The sequence below is a fragment of the Bubalus bubalis genome, chromosome 2 (assembly GCF_019923935.1).
Source record: "Bubalus bubalis isolate 160015118507 breed Murrah chromosome 2, NDDB_SH_1, whole genome shotgun sequence".
Taxonomy (NCBI): Eukaryota; Metazoa; Chordata; class Mammalia; order Artiodactyla; family Bovidae; genus Bubalus; species Bubalus bubalis.
Genome location: NC_059158.1, coordinates 19,126,471 through 19,144,946, shown reverse-complemented (window position 1 = coordinate 19,144,946; position 18,476 = coordinate 19,126,471). Strand labels below are relative to the sequence as shown.

The window sequence follows — 18,476 nt, the reverse complement described above, 5'->3', positions numbered from 1 at the left end:
CCCAGCTTCTTGGGACTCGAAGCAAATCTAGCAGCCTCTCAATCTGAATATGGTTGGGAGGGTTTCTGGCATTATGGTGGCATTCCAGTTCATTTGTTTGTGGGGAGAAAAGGCGGATATATATATACACAAATATATTTATAGTTCTAGATTTGAGTGGACTTACCTTCTAAAAATTTTAATTTTTTAACAATTATTTTGTTTGGTTACATCCTGCACATTAATAGACTATCCTAACTTGGTTGGTTCAGGTTAATCTCAACTGACTCTTTCTTCTCGAGATGGAACTGACCTTTAGGCTATAACTCCCATCCCTGAGCATATATTGTGGGTGTGATTTCACTCTCCTAATTTCCAGTCTTAAGTCTCCTTACATGTTGATAGGAGTCAATAAGTTATTTTTCAGCACTTGTGAAAACTTGTTTCTTAGGACTTGCCTGCTGGTCCAGTGGCTGGGACTCTGTGCTCCCAGGGGCCTGGGTTTGATCCCTAGTCAGGGGGCTGGGTCCCACATACCACAACTAAGAGTTCAGATGATACAGCTAAAAGACCCACGTGCTGCAATGAAGATTGAAGATCCTGCGTGCCCCAACTGGGACCCAGTGCAGCCAAGTAAATAAATAGATGTTAAAAAAACCTCAAACTTATTTCTTAAAGTCGAATGCCTTTGACATGAAGCAGCAGCTTTGTTGATTATGCCGTGTCTTTTTCTGTCTGTAATCATTTAATTTCAGGATTCCTTATCCTTCATGTACAAGTCTTTGGAGAGGAGCATACGTGAAATGTTTATTGGCAGCTCTCAGCCACTGACACATGTTTCTAGCCCCTCAGCATCTTACTACTTGTCATCTCCCTACACAAGGCTTGGTTGGTAGGTATGAGTGTATCTAATTCCTGAATATTTTCATCAGTATTAATTTCAAGCAGTCATTCACAAATGTTTAACATGGTGCCTGTTAACACTTCATTTTCAAATCAATTCATCAACAAAAACATGAATTTATTGCTTAATTTATGGTAAAGATAAAACTATCTCCTTAAAATTGGTCAAAAATATGTTTTTTTGTTAACCCTTGATTTTTAAAAAAAAATTATTTATTTTTCAATTGAGGATAATTGCTTTACAGAATTTTTTTGTTTTCTGTCAAACCTCAATATGAATCAGCCTTAGGTATACATATGTCCCCTCCTTCTTGAACCTCCTTCCCACCTTCCTCCCTATCCCACCTCTCTAGGTTGATACAGAGCGCTTGTTTGAGTTCCCTGAGACATAGGGCAAATTCCCATTGGCTATCTATTTTATATATGGTAATGTAAGTTTCCATGTTACTCTCTCCATATATCTCACCCTTTCCTCCCCTCTCCCCATGTCCATAGGTCTGTTTTCTATGTCTGTTTCTCCATTGCTGCCCTGCAAATAAATTCTTCAGCACCATCTTTCTAGAGTCTGTATATATGTGTTAGTATATGATATTTATCTTTCTCTTTTTGACTTACTTTACTCTGTATAATAGGTTCATTCTATCTAATGTATAATAGGTTCATCCACTTCATTAGAACTGACTCAAATGCATTCCTTTTTATGGCTTAATAATATTCCATTGTGCATATGTACCACAACTTCTTTATCCATTCATCTGTCTACGGACATCTAGGTTGCTTCCATGTTCTAGCTATTACATAGTGCTGCAATGAACATTGGGGTACATGTTTTTTCAGTTCTGGTTTCCTCAGGGTATATGCCTAGGAGTGGGATTACTGGGTCATATGGTGGTTTTATTCCTAGTTTTTTAAGGAATCTCCACACTGTCTTCCATAATGGCTGTATCAATTTACATTCCCATCAACAGTGTAAGAGGGTTCCCTTTTCTCCACACCCTCTCCAGCATTTATTATTTTTAGACTTTTTGATGATTGCCATTCTGACCAAAAAATATGTTTAAATATAAGGAAGTTTGACTTTATTAAATAACCACAGCAATAAACTATTACTTTATAGAATATTTTTTAAACTTCAGTGTTTTTTGCAGATAGATTATTACACATTTTTTGGCATCTAATGACATTAGAAGGATAAAAGTAGGTGGCTATTATACTGACAGGACTATTATAACTTCATAAGGCAAAAGCCTGGGACACGACAATAATAAAGAGAATTTTAGGGATTCCTCTGATTTTTAAAGAACAACTGTTACCAAACTCAACTCAGGTTTCCATCACCTGCTGCACAGCAAAGTCAGTGTACTGACAGCAGGTGGTGGTGAAGGAAAGCACAGTGTTTATCGCAGGGCACCAAGCAAGGGTGATGGGGATAAGCCTCAGGTCCACGCCAATTTGGTCTCTGAGTTAGAGTGTTTTAAAGGGGAAGACCAAGGAAGCTGGGATGAACATCCTGTGACATTTCTTAATCATAATTTCAGGGGTTAGGATGTTTCTGGTTTGCAATTCTCTGGCCAGGTGGTCCATGGTCTGGGGATCTATTAGCTTATCCTGCCCTGAAGAAACAAGCTGTGTTTGTATGCTAATGATGACATCTACAACATCAGTTACAGTACATTTACAGTGTTATGGACAATAGTAGCTTTAGTCATCTTACTCCGGTTGATTAGTGTTCAGTTAGCACAGGATTGAGGTCAGAGGGCACAAGAAAGGGAATAAAGGTTTGGATAGAGAGATTAATCATAAACTTGATAAGGGAGCTTTGTTTTAGGTGACTGTGTTTCACAACCAAACAGCCCAAGGATGTAAAAGTGACTGTTTTTTTTGGAGGTTTTTATAAAATGTCTTTTTAAAAATCACACTTTTAAAATACACATAACATTGCAATTTCCTTGGAACAATAAACCAATAGCCCTTCCTCTTCAGGCTGCTCATGTATTCAGCTCCAGCACAAGGAATGGGGGTTGAGTGCTGTCTTAACTGGCTGTTCATTTGTGAATAATGAATGGTTCTTCTTGGCCGCCTTCCTGAAAATCCAAATGAGGGCCTTCTGCTGGGCTCTTTGCCACATGGACAGGGGTGCAGCACAGAGCTCCTTCTCGGGGGCCATTACTGGCCAGGGTCCCACCTTGAGAATACAGACCAGCAGTGTCTCCATGGTGTGTGTCTGACCCCATCCACCAGGCATCACACCCGTTAGAAACTGCTCTTCTCTTTTTCCTCTGTTCTGCTGTTTCTTGTTTTTAAAAAAATTACTTTTGGCTGCACTCGGTCTTCATAGGCTTTCTCTAGTTGCGGCAAGTGGGGGCTGCTCTTTGTTGTGGTGTGCGGGCTTCTCATTACGCTGGCTTCTCTTGTTGCAGAGCAGGGGCTCTAGGCACGGGAGCTTCAGTGGTTGCAGCACGCAGGCTTAGTAGCTGTGGTGCACTGGCTTAGTCGCCCTGTGGCATATGGAATCTTCTGGGACCAGGGATCGAACTCATGTCCCCTGCATTGGCAGGTGGATTCCTAAACACTGAACCACCAGAGCAGTCCCTGCTATTTATTCTTTATGTGGCCATCAGAGCCAAAATAAATACATGACTTGGTCATTCCAGCCCCAAACGAGACATTTGAACAATTGACTCAGTTTGTCCCTCTCTTTAACCAGCAGGTCATAGACTCTTATTTAGAAACATCCACTAAGGCTCTTTAATTTTTTCCAATATAAGGCACTCTGTGTAGCTATAGTAGAAATAAAATGGTCTACTTACCACAAGCTTGTCTTTGATCAGGTGACAAACTGAGATGCATTGAGCCAATTGTAAAACAATCTGTGTCACTGGCTCAAGGTGAATTTCCTCTCTGTTCTCACGTGGAGCCTGGAATTGTGCTTTGTCTGCTCTGGGTTTTGCATGTAGAACAAGAAGCTTTGTGAGGGTGTTTTTTGTGTGTTCAGGTTCTATGGTCCAGAAATGCTCCGAGGCCTTAATTTGTCCAATTTCGTCTTTGTTTTTTCCCTCTGGAGAACAAGACTGAATCCCACAAACAATATAACCTCAGAGGTGAATATAACCTCTGAATATTTTTGGATGGAAAAACCAATGAGAGGAAGTTAAATTCTAAAGTCTAGAAAGGAACAGGAGACAGTTCTGCCCAGAGCTCTCAGTAGCACTGCAGTGGGTTCTGTCTTCTTCTTACAGGGCGATGACTTCGGCTGATCTCAACCAGGATGGATACGGTGACCTGGTGGTGGGCGCCCCTGGCTACAGCCACCCAGGCCACATTCACGTGGGACGCGTGTACCTCATCTATGGCAATGACCTGGGCTTGCCCCCTGTCGACCTGGACCTGGACAAGGAGGCCCACGGGATCCTGGAGGGTTTCCAGGTGAGGCCGCATCTCACATTTTCCCTTTCAAAGTTGATAAGCCACTGCCAGCCTTTCCCGGCACACTGTACAGGATAAATGTCCAATGGTGAGAACAATGATAGTAACAAACAGCCAGGGGCCTGCATCTGTGTAGTGACTTTTATTTTGAAAAGCATGTTCACTTCATTGATCTCATTGTCTCTTTATCTTTTAGTGGTTTGTCCGACACCTTCCGAAACACCCATACTATCGAGTGCCTTTGAATAACCAATCAGGATGTGATGTCTTGATAATATGATAATACAAAACCTTGTTTTGTTTTGTTGGGGTGTTTTTTTTTTTAATATAAATGATTTTTTATCTTGTAAGAGTTTTATTTAAAAAATTTAAAAACATTTATTTTTGGCTGTGCTGGAGCTTCATTGCTGTGGATGGGCTTCCTCTAGTTGCAGTGAGAGGCGTCTACTCTCTAGTTGAGGCGTGTGGACTTCTCATTGTGGGGCTTCCCAGGTGGCTCAGTGGTAAAGAATCTGCCTGCCATTGCAGGAGATGTGGGTTCAATCCTTGGGTTGGGAAGATCCCCTGAAGGAAGAAATGGCAACCCACTCCAGTATTCTTACCTGGAAAATTCCATAGACAGAGGAGTCTTATGGGCTATAATCCATGCGATTGCAAAGAGTCAGACACATGCATCATCTCTTGTTGGAGAGACGGGCTCTAGGGGGCACGAGCTGCGGCAGTTGTAGCATGTGGGCTCAGTTGCTTCACAGCATGTGGAATCTTCTTGGAGCAGAAATCGAACCCATGTCTCCTGTATTGGCAGGTGGATTCTTAACCACTGGACCACCAGGGAGGTCCTCTTGGAAGAATTTTAAATTCACAGAAAAGACAGTGAATTGTAAAGACAGTCCAGAGAGTTCCCATGTACCCTTGACCCAGTTTCCCCTGTGTTAACATCTTACATAATTATGGCATTCTTGTCCAAATTAAGAGACCAACACTGGTAAATTACTATTAACTAAACTCTAGATTTTGGCCAGATTTTATTCCTTTGTTTTAAGTGGTTATTCGTTACCAGAAAAATCCCACAGTGACTGTACAGATGTTCCACATGGAGGCAGCATGAGTTCCTCTTGGAATCACTAGAGACCTGGAGGGTTTTCCTCCTGGACATGATTGGTATTCGTCCTTACCTGAGGGATAAGTAAGGAGGGGCTGATTGAGCCCTGTGACCCACCACAGATGAGTGTGGGGTCTTTGGTGGCACTGCAGACTCCAAATATCAAGCATCAGGGGAGTTGGGGTCAGACTTTTACTTGTCCCAGACACCCCACTAAACCTTTCATTGTGGAGTTAATGGTGTGAAAAAATAGGATGGTGCTTCTGAACATACATTAAATAATGAAAAGTCCAGTGGTTTATAATCTAGTTTAAGCTCTGATAGGTCTTCCCTGGTGGCTCAGATGGTAAAGAGTCTGCCTGTAGTGTAGGAGACCCAGGTTCGATCCCTGGGTTGAGAAGATCCCCTGGAGAAGGAAACAGTGACCCACTCCAGTATTCTTGCCTGGAAAATCCCATGCATGGAAGAGCCTAGCAGGCTACAGTCTATGGGGTTGCAAAGAGTTGGACAGGACTGAGCAACTTCACTTTCACTTTAAGCTCTGATGGAAGGAGCCCCTGAGTCCAAGAGGTGTAACTAAGTTGATGGCAGAGTACATGATCACACAGTCCCAGAGGGACAGGGACAGCATTTTCTGGGCCCTTCTGACACCACATGAAAAAGTTCCAAAATAAATTAACCCATTCCTGTTACTTCTTTCCTCTTCACCAAGCCATTCCCCTGTCAGACTGTGGTGTAAAGTATAATCCTTTGGGCTCCTGTAGACCAGGAGTAAGAGAGGCAGCTGCTTCCTGGGGATGGGAAACTCCATCCAAGATCCTTGGAGTGAGGAAGGAGGTAACTCCATGCCTTTGTCTCCCAGTGTCCTTAAGTAATGGGGAAGATGCCACATACGGCATGCAAGATAGGAATTACAAGATGGGAATCTTGTAGCCATCATTCTTGGTCTGCAGTTAACCTTTCTGGTCCTTATCTATAAAATGGAAGATTAGGATAGATATCTCAAATTCAGTTCAGTTGCACACTTGTATCTGACTCTTTGCGACCCAATGGACTACAGCACACCAGGCCTCCCTGTCCATCACCAACTCCTGGAGCTTGCTCCAACTCATGACCATTGAGTTGGTGATGCCATCCAACCAATCTCATCCTCTGTTGTCCCCTTCTCCTCCTGCCTTCAATCTTTCCCAGCATCAGGGCCTTCCCCAATGAGAAACGTTTTTTGCATCAGGTGGCCAAAGTATTGGAGTTTCAATTTCAGCATCAGTCCTTCCAATGAATATTCAGGACTGATTTCCTTTAGGATTGACTGGTTTGATCACCTTGCAGTTCAAGGGACTCTCAAGCATCTTCCACAACACCACACTTCAAAAGCATCAGTTTTCGGTGCTCAGTTTTCATTATGGTCCAGCTCTCACATCCATACATGACTACTGGAAAAACGATAGCTTTGACTAAATGGACCTTTGCCAGCAAAGTAATGTCTCTGCTTTTTAATATGCTGTCTAGGTTGGTCATAGCTTTTCTTCCAAGGAGCAAGAGTCTTTTAATTTCATGGCTGCAGTCACCATCTGCAGTAATTTTGGAGCCCAAGAAAATAAAGTCTGTCATTGTTTCCATTCTTTTCCCCCATCTATTTGCCAGGAAGTGATGGGACCAGATGCCATGATCTTCATTTTTTGAATGTTGAGTTTTAAGCCAACTTTTTCGCTCTTCTCTTTCACTTTCATCAAGAGGCTCTTCAGTTCTTCGCTTTCTGCCATAAGGGTGGTGTCATCTGCATATCTGAGGTTATTGATATTTCTCCTGGCAGTCTTGATTCCAGATTGTGCTTCATCCAGCCCAGCATTTCGCATGATGTACTCTGCATATAAGTTAAATAATCAGGGTGACAATATACAGCCTTGATGTCCTCCTTTCCCAATTTGGAACCTGTCCATTGTTCCATGTCGAGTTCTAACTGTTGCTGTTTGACTTGCATACAGATTTCTCACGAGGCAAGTAAGGTGGTCTGGTATTTCCATCTCTTTAAGAATTTTCCGATTTGTTGTGATCCACACAGTCAAAGGCTTTGGCATAGTCAATAAAGCAGAAGTAAATGTTTTTCTGGAACTGTCTTGCTTTTTCTATGATCCAGTGGATGTTGGCAATTTGATCTCTTGTTCCTCTGCCTTTGCTAAACCCAGATTGAACATCTAGAAGTTCACGGTTCATGTACTATTGAAGCCTCACTTGGAGAATTTGAGCATTACTTTGCTAGTGTGTGAGATAAGTGCAATTGTGTGGTATTTTGAACATTCTTTGGCATTGCCTTTCTTTGGGATTGGAATGAAAACTGACCTTTTCCAGTCCTGTGGCCTGCACTGAGTTTTCCGAATATACTGGCATGTTGAGTGCAGCACTTTAATAGCATCGTCCTTTAGAACTTGAAATAGCTCAGCTGGAATTCCATCAAGCATCTACCTATTTTAGAATGCTATGCTTTTTCTTGGAATGAGTTACCCTGCAGGAGGGCTTGCTAGTAGAGCTGGTGTTGATGAAATGAACCTGTTTTCAGCTGGCAGGGGCCCCTACTTATGGGTCCCCAACCTGCCCCAGCTTGCTTCTGTCTCCAGGCAATCCTTTCTCGTTTATCAAGTACCCACCCCACCTTCCCCTACCCGGTAGAAAGGGGCTGTGTTCTCAGATGCCATTGCACATCTGAGATTAACCAACAAATAAGAGAGAGATTAACCAACAAATAAGAGATGTGGGATGTGGGGGGTGTGTGTGTGTGTGATGTAGCAAGCATCATTTGTGCAAGACTCTTCATTGCTAGATAAGTTGTGAAAGGATAGGAGAACCTCATGAGTTACCTTTAGGTCTAGGCTGATACCAGACAGCAGGAGATAGAAGATCTAGAAAACCCACCTTGGAAGAAAATGGTACCTGAATGGGCTGAGTTTTCCATCTGTAAAACATGAAATTAGGGGCTAATATTCCATGTAAAATGATTGAACAATGTCTACAGCAGAATCAATAGACCCTTCAGTAATGATGGAGATGCTTTAAAGCTGTGCTGTTCAGTATAGTAGCTACTAAGTGTTTTGATTTCTGAACATTTGAATGTGGCCGGTGAAACTGAAAAATTGACTTAAGTAATTTAAATGTTACAGCCACATTTATCTAGTGAATACTGCACTGGTTAGTACAGCTCTAGAACATCTTGAGTATTAGACAGACATTAGTTGCTGTTAAGTGATTATCATCTTGGGTACTTTCCAAGAGGAGTCTAGTCCTTAATAAGTATACACAAGACCATTTTCTGAAAACCTAGAACTTTTAAGGACCTATGCTCTTTTTTTTTAAATTTTAATTGGAGGCTAATTACTTTATAATATTGTGGTGGTTTTGCCATATGTTCACATGAATCAGCCATGGGTGTATATGTGTTCCCCATCATCTCTCAGGGTCATCCCAGTGCACCAGCCCTGAGCACCCTGCCTCATGCATTGAACCTGGACTGGAGATCTATTTCACATATGTTAATATACATGTTTCAATGCTATTCTCTCAAATCATCCTACCCTCGCCTTCTCCCACAGAGTCCAACAGTCTGTTCTTTACATTTGTGTCTCTTTTGGACCTACATTCTTCTCTCCGGCACCTTTTCTTCTCCTTGAGGCAGACAGATGTGCCAGAAACATCTTTAGGGTGAGATAGCCATCTAGAGGGTCATGGATGTGTTATGAGCAGGCTACAGTCTTGTTCTCGGTCCTGGGTGCTTGATGGGGTCCCCAGGGAGTGAGGTGTGCTCTTCAGAAGGTTGTGGCTCGGCCCAAGGGGAGTAACTGGTGTCTCTTCAGCCCTCAGGTCGATTTGGCTCGGCTGTGGCTGTGCTGGACTTTAACGTGGATGGCGTGCCTGACCTGGCTGTGGGAGCCCCCTCGGTGGGCTCCGAGAAGCTCACATACACAGTAAGGAGGCTGGTGGGGAGGGGGGAATAGTGGGAGTGGAGGCTGGTGCCCATGGAGCCTCCGGAGAGAAGCAGGCAGAAGGGGTGCCAGGCAGTGTTTGTGGGGAGATGATCCCGGCCCTCCATTCAGGCCCTTGTTGTGACCTCAGGTTACCTGGCAGATCCTGTTCCTCCCTCCCTGGCCTCAGTTTGGCTTCACAGGTGGGATTTCCCAATTCCACCAGGTCCTGCATTCTCCTTCCCTCCATTCCTCCCCCGGGGATGCTGAGAGATGGTGAAGGGAGGCAGAAATTCCAGCTAATCCACAGCTTCCTGTCATGGGGCAGGGAGGTGAGTCCCTGGATCCTTCCTCTCAGGCATGGAATCCAGCACATTCCCTCTTTTTCTCCCTGAGAGCAGAGATCCTGGGTCCTGGCCCACAGGGCTCTCCTCCCCCTAGTCCACACCGTAGCCGAGCATCGTGAGTGGCTGTGGAGTCAAAGGCCCTTCATCACCCTCTTCCACTGGGTTCACCTCTTCCCCTCTCTTGTCAACTCTTGAGTCATGGGAACAATTTGTCATCCAGACCCATCGGGTGCCCTCATATTAGGACTCATGCTCATCTAGTTCCTTCTACCTGGAAAACCCCTTTTCCATTTTTTTTTTTTCCCTGTAGCGGGTAACGCGTCACTTCTTGGAGGAAGTGTGATCTAAGCCTTGCTTCGGGGGACTCTGTCGTCCTGTGCTCGCTGCCCCTTTGTAGCTCCTCACACTTCAGTGCCACAGTTGCCCCTTGGCCAGCTTTTGGGGAGGGTAGAGATTGGTCTTATCCATCACTGTGTACTCAGTCCTCAGCTCACCGTGGAAAGGAAATGATTCTAGAAGGAGGAGGGATGGAGAGAGGCAAGTTGTAAGATGGGAACAGGTTCATCACACAGTAACAGCACGGCCTGTGTCCCAAGGCAAGTGAGTGGTACTGACAAGATGTACTGGTGTTGAGAGAAGTAATGGGCTAGGTTGTGGTGGTGGTGGGGCTTCGTGGAAGAGCCAGAAACTGAGCTGGGCTTTGATAGAGTCATGGGCAGTTGAGTAGCTCATTCTGCAAATATGGTGAACAATTATGGATGGCAGACCCAGAGCAAGATGTGGGGGAGACCATGATGAAAATGACGATTTCTGCTTTGGGGACTGTCTCTTAATAATCTGATGGAAGAGGCTGATGTAATGGACTGGACACTGACTTCAGTCAGTAACTGAGCTCCTTGACCCTACAGGGCTCTGACGGTGATTTATTTCATCATCAGTCATCTTTGTCTTGCTCTTATTTAAGATTCCCAGGTCTCACGATCGCGCTGTGGTTTGTCCTTGTCTAGGGTGCAGTGTATGTCTACTTTGGTTCCAAACAAGGACAACTATCTTCTTCCCCCAACGTCACCATCTCTTGCCAGGTATGTTGACCACCTTCACCAGGTACAGAAAACAAGAGCTCACCACATCCTAATTGCCTCAAGGCTGAATTAAAGGTGGTTGGGTTCCCGTTTTTCTCTTCAGGATACCTACTGTAACTTGGGCTGGACCCTCCTGGCGGCAGATGTGAATGGAGATAGTGAACCGGACCTGGTGATTGGCTCCCCTTTTGCTCCAGGTGGAGGGAAACAGAAGGGAATTGTGGCTGCATTTTACTCTGCCTCCAGTTACAGCAACCGAGGTAGTGCTTGCTGGGGTGGGGGTGGGGTGGGCGGAGACCCCCACTGCTCTGGTCTGTGGTGCCTTCTCTTGCATAGGGATTTCGGTCCTATTTTCCTTGTTGTGTGTGGTTTCACCTGAATTCTCTAACATTCTTACTCTTCCAGATGTTTCAGCAAGTGATGTGGACAGAGTCCAGTGTGTCAACCTGGATCCAAAGCAGTGGGGGAGGGGCAATAGTTACCCTCATAGTTTCTCAATGAAAGAATGAAAAGCATTCTTCAGAAGCATCACTCAAGCATCCCAGTGATGCTCCAGCTGTCCAACAGGCCTTTTTTTGGGGGGTGGGGTGCACACAGTTTGTGGAATCCTTAGCCAGGGATTGAACCCAGATCCTCGGCGGTGAGAACACAGCATGCTAACCACTGGACTGCCAAAAAAATTCCCAACAGGTCCTCTTTTTAAACAGCACCCTCCACTTCACAGAGGCTAGCTCTAGAAATGTATTTTTCGTATGAAGTGTGAGTTCCATTTCTGATGCTGGGGCACTGGGGACAGGTGTGGGGGGCACATAAGAGTTGTGGCAAAAACAGCTCAATGAACCCATTTCTCATTATCCTACACAAAGGGCCACTCTTCCCATTCCTGTAGTCTTTCCACGTAAAGTAGAAGGCACTGCTTGTCTTGTGCAGAAAAGCTGAATGTGGAGGCTGCCAACTGGATGGTGAGAGGCGAGGAGGACTTTGCTTGGTTGGGGTACTCCCTTCACGGTGTCAATGTCAACAACAGGACTTTGCTCCTGGCTGGAAGCCCGACCTGGAAGAACACCAGTAGGTGAGACCTGATGTGGGGTGCAGGGACCAGTGACACAAGGGCTGGGTGCCTGAAGCCTGGGGAGCCCACTGAATGTGGGGTTCACAGGAAGTGGCTCTGAAAGTCCTACCCTTCAAGGAAAAGCAAAGACTGGGTCAAGTTGCAAATGTTCCTTTTTAGAAGTTTGAGCAAGAGAGCTCTGTTATTTTGCTAGGGTTGTCTGGATGGCTTAAGCAGCAGGAATCGATGATCTCACAGTTTCGGAGATTAGAGATCTGAGATCAAGGTGTCAGGGGGTTGCTATCTTCCAGGGTGCCTCTCTGTCACTTACAACCTTCTCCCTGCGTCTCATGCAGCCTCTTTTCTGTGCATTGATCTCTGGTGTCTCTCCCTCTTCTTATGAGGACATTAGTCATATTGGATCTGGGCCCCACCACGATGACCTCATTTCAGCATAATTAATTACCTCTTTAAAGACCCTGTCTCCAAATGCTATCACATTCTGAGGTACTGGCGGTTAGGATTTGAACATACGAATTTTGGGGAACACAATCCAGCCCATAACAGGAGGTACCCCCCCATTTTGTCAGTTGGAAAGTAGAATGTGAACCTCTTAACCTGGAGAGCCTTGATATTGGGGTTCATTCTGAAAGCTCCCCTACACCGATGACAAGGACCAGTAGCATGGGGTGGAGGGGGCGCCGTGAGTGGGGAAGATGTGGGTCATCTTTCCTTGGACCTGAGCTCCTGCCCAGGGCGGTATCCTGTGTCCCAGCACCTAAGCCCAGTGTGCTTGCTTCCAGTCAGGGCCACTTATTCCGCACTCGTGATGAGAAACAGAGCCCTGGACGGGTGTACGGCTATTTCCCGCCAATCTGTCAAAGCTGGTTTACCATTTCCGGAGACAAGGTATGGTGGCCCCCTCCCTCCCCAGGGAAGTGGACACCACAGAGAAAGTTTCTCAGCTGTACTGTAGTGACTTACTGCATTTCACAGGCAATGGGGAAACTGGGTACCTCCCTGTCTAGTGGCCATGTGATGGTGAACGGGACCCGGACCCAAGTGCTGCTGGTGGGGGCCCCAACTCAAGGTAGGTCACCCGCCATGAAACTTCACTTTTTCATGAATAGCTGTGTCACTCCTTGACCATGTCATATTGAGGGAAAGTTATGAGCTCTGGAGGCAGATAGACCTGAGTTTGAATATTTGTTTTTCTCATTAATAGCAACCTGGGTTACCTTGGGGGAAGTTGCTTTTAAACTCCCTGAATGCAAAATACAGCTTACAGTATCCACATTCAGAGATCTGTTGAAAATCACACATGAAAGTAACTTGGTGTGTTTTTAAAACTCCTGTCCCACTGAGCTTGGAGACACAGCAAATTTTATAAACCAGTTCGCTGGGAACAGGTCCACTCTGAGAGTTTACGTTAATAAAACAGTATTTTGTTTACTTTATGGGAAAGTTAAAAACAAAACAAACAAGCAAAAAATGATTCTCTCCAAGAGTATAAAAGTGGATTATGCTTATTGTAGAAATTTGTGAAAATATAAGGAAATATATTTTCACACCTAATATTATATCTTGAGCATGTTCTCATATTAAGTAGTCTAAAACATGATTTTTGATACCTGTATCACTTTTTTTTTGCATATGTACATGCCAACATTTACTGTCAGATGGCCCAGTCTTAAGGCTCTTAATACATACTGTCAAATTATTTTTCAGAAATATTTTTGTTTCATACAATGTATTTGAATAATAAGCAGAAGTGAATTGGGCAAAGGAATGGTTAAATTTTTCAATGCACGAGTTAAGTCAGCAACTTGTTATAAAGCTGTGTCCTAACTCTGCAATAGTTTTTTGTTTTTTTTGGTTACAGAGTCGAGGTAGTGTAACTCTTGGTTACAGAGTCTAGTTAAACTCCTGCAACACACATCACTAATTCTGTCTCACCACGTTGGTGTCAGAGTGCTATGAATTAGAGCATCCCAAATTTTCTTAGTCTTGGCCCCTTTACTGCCTTAGTCATTTTCTCTATTATAAAATACTGTGTAAAATGTAAAACAGAAAGGTTAATTATATATATCATGATATATGTGATGTATAAATGATGCTTGTTGAGATAGGTATGTAAATTCGCCTGCAGCTGTAAGGAATGATAGTCACGTCACATTTGATCCGGCTTCCCCAGTGGCATCTTGCAGACCATAGCCAGTGTCACAAGCATGTTACCAACATAGATATGACCCACCAACCTTGTTCAGACGTTCCTCTTTTTACTTGTATTTTGCCCATGTAATTTGAGGGGCCCAGGGAAAATAAAAACCTGGTAAATTATCCAGAATTGCAGGTCAGTCATGGGGTCGCAAAGAGTCGGACACGACCGAGCGACTGAACTGAACTGAACAAGCCTAAAGCCACGCACAGGGCCTCTCAGCACGGGGCCCCGAGCGACTGAACAGGTTGCCTGCTGTGTGTTTCTGTCCTAACAGCTCCTCTGGGGCCCTGTGCCACTTCCCAAACCCTGGACTCAGATCATCCTTATTTTGACCTGCACTGCTTTTCCAGTGGTGCCTGCATTTTATCATAACAACCCGTTATGATAAAACTCCAATTTTGCAAAGATATGACATCATTGAAAGGACTGTAGGGATCTAGTGTTGAAACTGGGACCTCCCCCAGCAGGTGGGTCATGTGGCATCAGACAGATGTCACTGTCTCACCAGCAAAAATTAAAGACAATTGCAGTATACCCATGAGTTCACTGAAATGTTTCAGTGTAGAGTTGGGGAATCACAGCTCTATGGACAGATTGAGTGAAATGTGAAAAATCTGACCCACTTGCAGGGCGAGTTCGAGTAAACGAATAATTAGAGTTAGGCCTATCCTCCTCACTCTCTCCCCACAGCCTCTGGCTTGGCAGGATCTCTGGGTCCGACTGTGGCCATGACACACAGCCGTTTAAATATTCAGTGGAGCTTTTACGGTACTCATTAAAAGCTACAAAGTATTTATGGTATGAAAAAGAATACTCAATGACAAGGTGGAGGTGAGACTGGGAACTCACACACTGCTGGTGAAATGTAGACTGATGTACTTTCTCTAGTAAGAGGTTTGGCAAAATGGCAAGAGCCTTAAAAATAATATTCATTCCCCAAATCCAATGCTAGATGGGTCCCTTCTAAAAAATCTGTTCTCAGAAAATTAAATTTTATTTTAATAAAGGGGGAAGGATCATAGGAATTCATAAATATCATTTATCTTAGTATTAATTACAAAACCAAAGCTTTGTAAAAGGAATTTTGTAATCTGCAAAAAACCCCGTTAAAATGTGTATGTGTGTATATGTACATATATATCACTCTCCAGAAACAAATATATGCATTATATACATTTTCTTCTTTATACTCTTTTTGGGTGTTTTCCACACCTTTTGCAATGATCATATGTAAAGTCTTGGCATTCACAAATCTGACCGAGTTTCCCCTGTCACTGCAAGTCTGTGTCCTCGCTTCGTTCTTGTGACGGTGGCAGCTACTGTTTCGTGGTTTATTTCAGATGTCGTGTCTAAGGTGTCATTCCTGACCGTGACCCTGCACCAAGGTGGGAGCGCTCAGATGTATGAACTGACACCTGACTCGCAGCCTTCTCTGCTCAGCACCTTCAGTGGAAACCGCCGCTTCTCCCGATTTGGTGGCGTTCTGCACTTGAGTGACTTGGATAATGATGGCTCAGGTAGGAAAGGAACGGTGGCTCTGGCCAAGAAGATGGGTCCCCCTCATGGGATCACCCCTGTTCTAGCCTCATAATGAATCAAGACCAGAGCCGGATGTACAAGAGTGAGTTGTACTTCTTGAACATGGTGACATGAGAGCCACCCACATGAATGAATGATGAAACAGAACGCAAAAGCCTCTGACTGCGTTGGAAAGAAATCAGGGTAGACCAGTGAAGGATGCATTATTATTAGTGGGAGGCTGGGTGAGGATCCAGCAGTGGAACAATGGAAAGGATGACAGCAAGGAATAAGACACTTCCTTCTGCTGGTTTTCATTGTTCACAGATGAAATCATCATAGCAGCCCCGCTGAGGATCACAGACGCAACTGCGGGACTGATGGGGGAAGAGGATGGCCGTGTTTATGTGTTTAATGGCAAACAGATCGCCGTGGGTGACGTCACAGGCAAATGCAAATCATGGGTAACTCCGTGTCCAGAAGAAAAGGTAAGTGTTGTACACACTGCCACACCAAACTGGGAAAGGACAGCTACTTGCTGATGCTTTGGTAAATTATGTCCACTCCAGAACACTTAGTTTCTACTTGGACTCAGGTAACCTGACCCATACCTAAGGTCAGAACACAGTCACTTGCTTGAAAGCTGCTGGCTTTCCTGCAGTTCTGCAGTGTTTGCACCCATGGCTGAAGTTCAGCTGGATGTGGTGTCTTACTGGTTCTTGGTTAGGAGCCCACAGCAAAAAAACAGGCTATAGCCACTGGAGTTTCATGAAGACTCCAGCTCTTTTTATTTCATCTTTCATTGCTTAAGTTCCTTGGATCTAAAACACTTGGCTGTTATTTTAAACTTAAAATTTAATTTTCAAATTGGAAAAAGGAAAGTTTATTGTAGAACTATTAGAAAATGCAGTACAAAGAAAATGAAAGTCTACCTAGAATTCCACTCTTGCAGAGATGTCTAGTAACCTTTTGATGTGTGTCCTGCTAGTATTTTTTTCTGTGAACTTAATTACTACCATTTATGTACGATGGCACCCCACTCCAGTACTCTTGCCTGGAAAATCCCATGGATGGAGGAGCCTGGTAGGCTGCAGTCCATGGGGTCCTAAGAGTCGGAAACGACTGAGCGACTTCACTTTCACGCATTGGAGAAGGAAATGGCAACCCACTCCAGTGTTCTTGCCTGGAGAATCCCAGGGACGGGGAAGCCTGGTGGGCTGCCGTCTATGGGGTCGCACAGAGTCGGACACGACTGAAGCGACTTAGCAGCAGCATTGTGCATTTACTCTCTGTGCCTGGGCTTCCCAGGTGGCACTAGTGGTAAAGAATTTGCCTGCCAATGCAGGAGATGTGGGTTTGATCCCTGGATCAGAAAGATCCCCCTGGAGGAGGGCATGGCAACCCACTCCAGTATTCTTGCCTGGAGAATCCCATGGACTGGCAGGCTACAGTCAAAGAATTGGACAGGACTGAAGAAGTGCCTAGCACTATGCCTAGCGCTTTATATAAACATATAAAATCTAATTCACATCAAAGTTATTAACTTGGCATTCTGTTCATTATAAAGAAACTGAAGATCAGAGAAGGAAGTTGTTACAGGTCACACTGCTAGGAAATGGTAGAACAGGGACTTGAACCAAGAGCTGATTCTTAAGCACACCCTTAAACCGTTACACCGTGTCTGTGTGTATATATTAATGGCTATGATCCTATTGTACATGATTTTGTATACAATTTTATAACTTTATCTTGTTCTACCTATCAATGTAATAAGTCTTCTATGCTTTCTATATTCTTACACAATATATCTACCAGATACCTAGCAGTTTATCTGTAGATAAACCGTTTAAGTGACTACTGTTAGTCACTTAGTCTATTTAAAATTTTTGCTGTTATAGTAAGATAAATATTCACATAAACATATTTATACATCTATTTTTCTGAGCTAAATTCCTGTAAGCAGAATTTCTGGTGACAAAGGGCTTCTCTAAGATGTAGAAATTTGAGTGAGTATAATTAAAACTGGTTAAAGAAAAAATCCATGAACAGCAATAACATTAACAGTCTCCCTTTCTTATCACTCTCTTTCAGGCTCAATATGTACTAATTTCTCCTGAAGTAAGTATCTTCTCAAAGAAGAAAAATGCCCTTTCCCAAGTTGATAAAATCATATGGTATGTTTTCAAAGGCCATTAACAGACCATGTGTTTCACAGGCAGGCTCAAGGTTTGGGAGCTCTGTGATCACTGTGAGGTCGAAGGAAAAGGTAAGTGCCAAGACTGTACAGCTTTGGTGTTTGAGTTTGTTCTAAGGCTGGGATTTGAGAGTGCTCTCATTTTGCATGTATTTTAGATTTCATTTGAAAAACTCACAAAAAAGAAAACACACAATCCCATAATTTTTTGGTGAAAGGTTCTCCTCACTACCCCTCCAATTTCATCCTCTACAACAGGGGTTGGCAAATTACAGCCTGTTGGCCAACTCCAGCTGGCTGCCTGTTTTTGTGTAATCCACAAACTAAAAATGATTGACATGTTTAAATGATTGGAAAAAATGAGAATATTTTGTGACACAAGATATTTATAAGAATTCAAACTGCAGTGTCTCTAACAAGCTTTACTGGAATATAGATAGCCACGTTCATTCTTTTCTCTTCCTCTGCTGCTGCTGCTTGTTCAGTTGCTCAGTCGTGTCCGACTCTTTGCGACCCCATGGACTGCAGTTACCTCTGATACTCCACCACAATTGCAGCTGACTGATGTCCCACAAAGCCTAAAATATTATCCTGGTCCTTCACTGTTAAAAGTCTGCCAACCCTTGCCATAATGGCTAAGTACTGTCAATATATTTTGGTTCTTTAGGAATGAACCAAATACATACTAACAATATATTTG

General features: G+C 43.8%; 1 protein-coding gene across 7 annotated transcripts in view; it reads left to right on the top strand.

The window, feature by feature from the left end:
• Positions 1–18,476, top strand: part of GPLD1 (glycosylphosphatidylinositol specific phospholipase D1) — a 64,325-nt gene that overhangs the window by 42,257 nt on the left and 3,592 nt on the right. For 5 of the 7 annotated variants that reach the window (XM_044927889.2, XM_044927895.2, XM_044927878.2 and 2 more), the window contains 13 exons: positions 735–871; positions 4,122–4,308; positions 9,256–9,366; positions 10,718–10,792; positions 10,896–11,052; positions 11,723–11,864; positions 12,647–12,752; positions 12,840–12,933; positions 15,405–15,581; positions 15,910–16,070; positions 17,674–17,700; positions 17,798–17,848; positions 18,262–18,423. In XM_044927889.2, coding sequence (XP_044783824.2) covers positions 735–871; positions 4,122–4,308; positions 9,256–9,366; positions 10,718–10,792; positions 10,896–11,052; positions 11,723–11,864; positions 12,647–12,752; positions 12,840–12,933; positions 15,405–15,581; positions 15,910–16,070; positions 17,674–17,700; positions 17,798–17,848; positions 18,262–18,408 — 1,572 coding nt within the window. In that variant the 3' untranslated portion in view covers positions 18,409–18,423. Of the gene's footprint in view, positions 1–734; positions 872–4,121; positions 4,309–9,255; positions 9,367–10,717; positions 10,793–10,895; positions 11,053–11,722; positions 11,865–12,646; positions 12,753–12,839; positions 12,934–15,404; positions 15,582–15,909; positions 16,071–17,673; positions 17,701–17,797; positions 17,849–18,261; positions 18,424–18,476 lie in introns of those variants that run through there. The other 2 variants (XM_025266381.3, XM_006051206.4) reach the window with 1 other exon arrangement.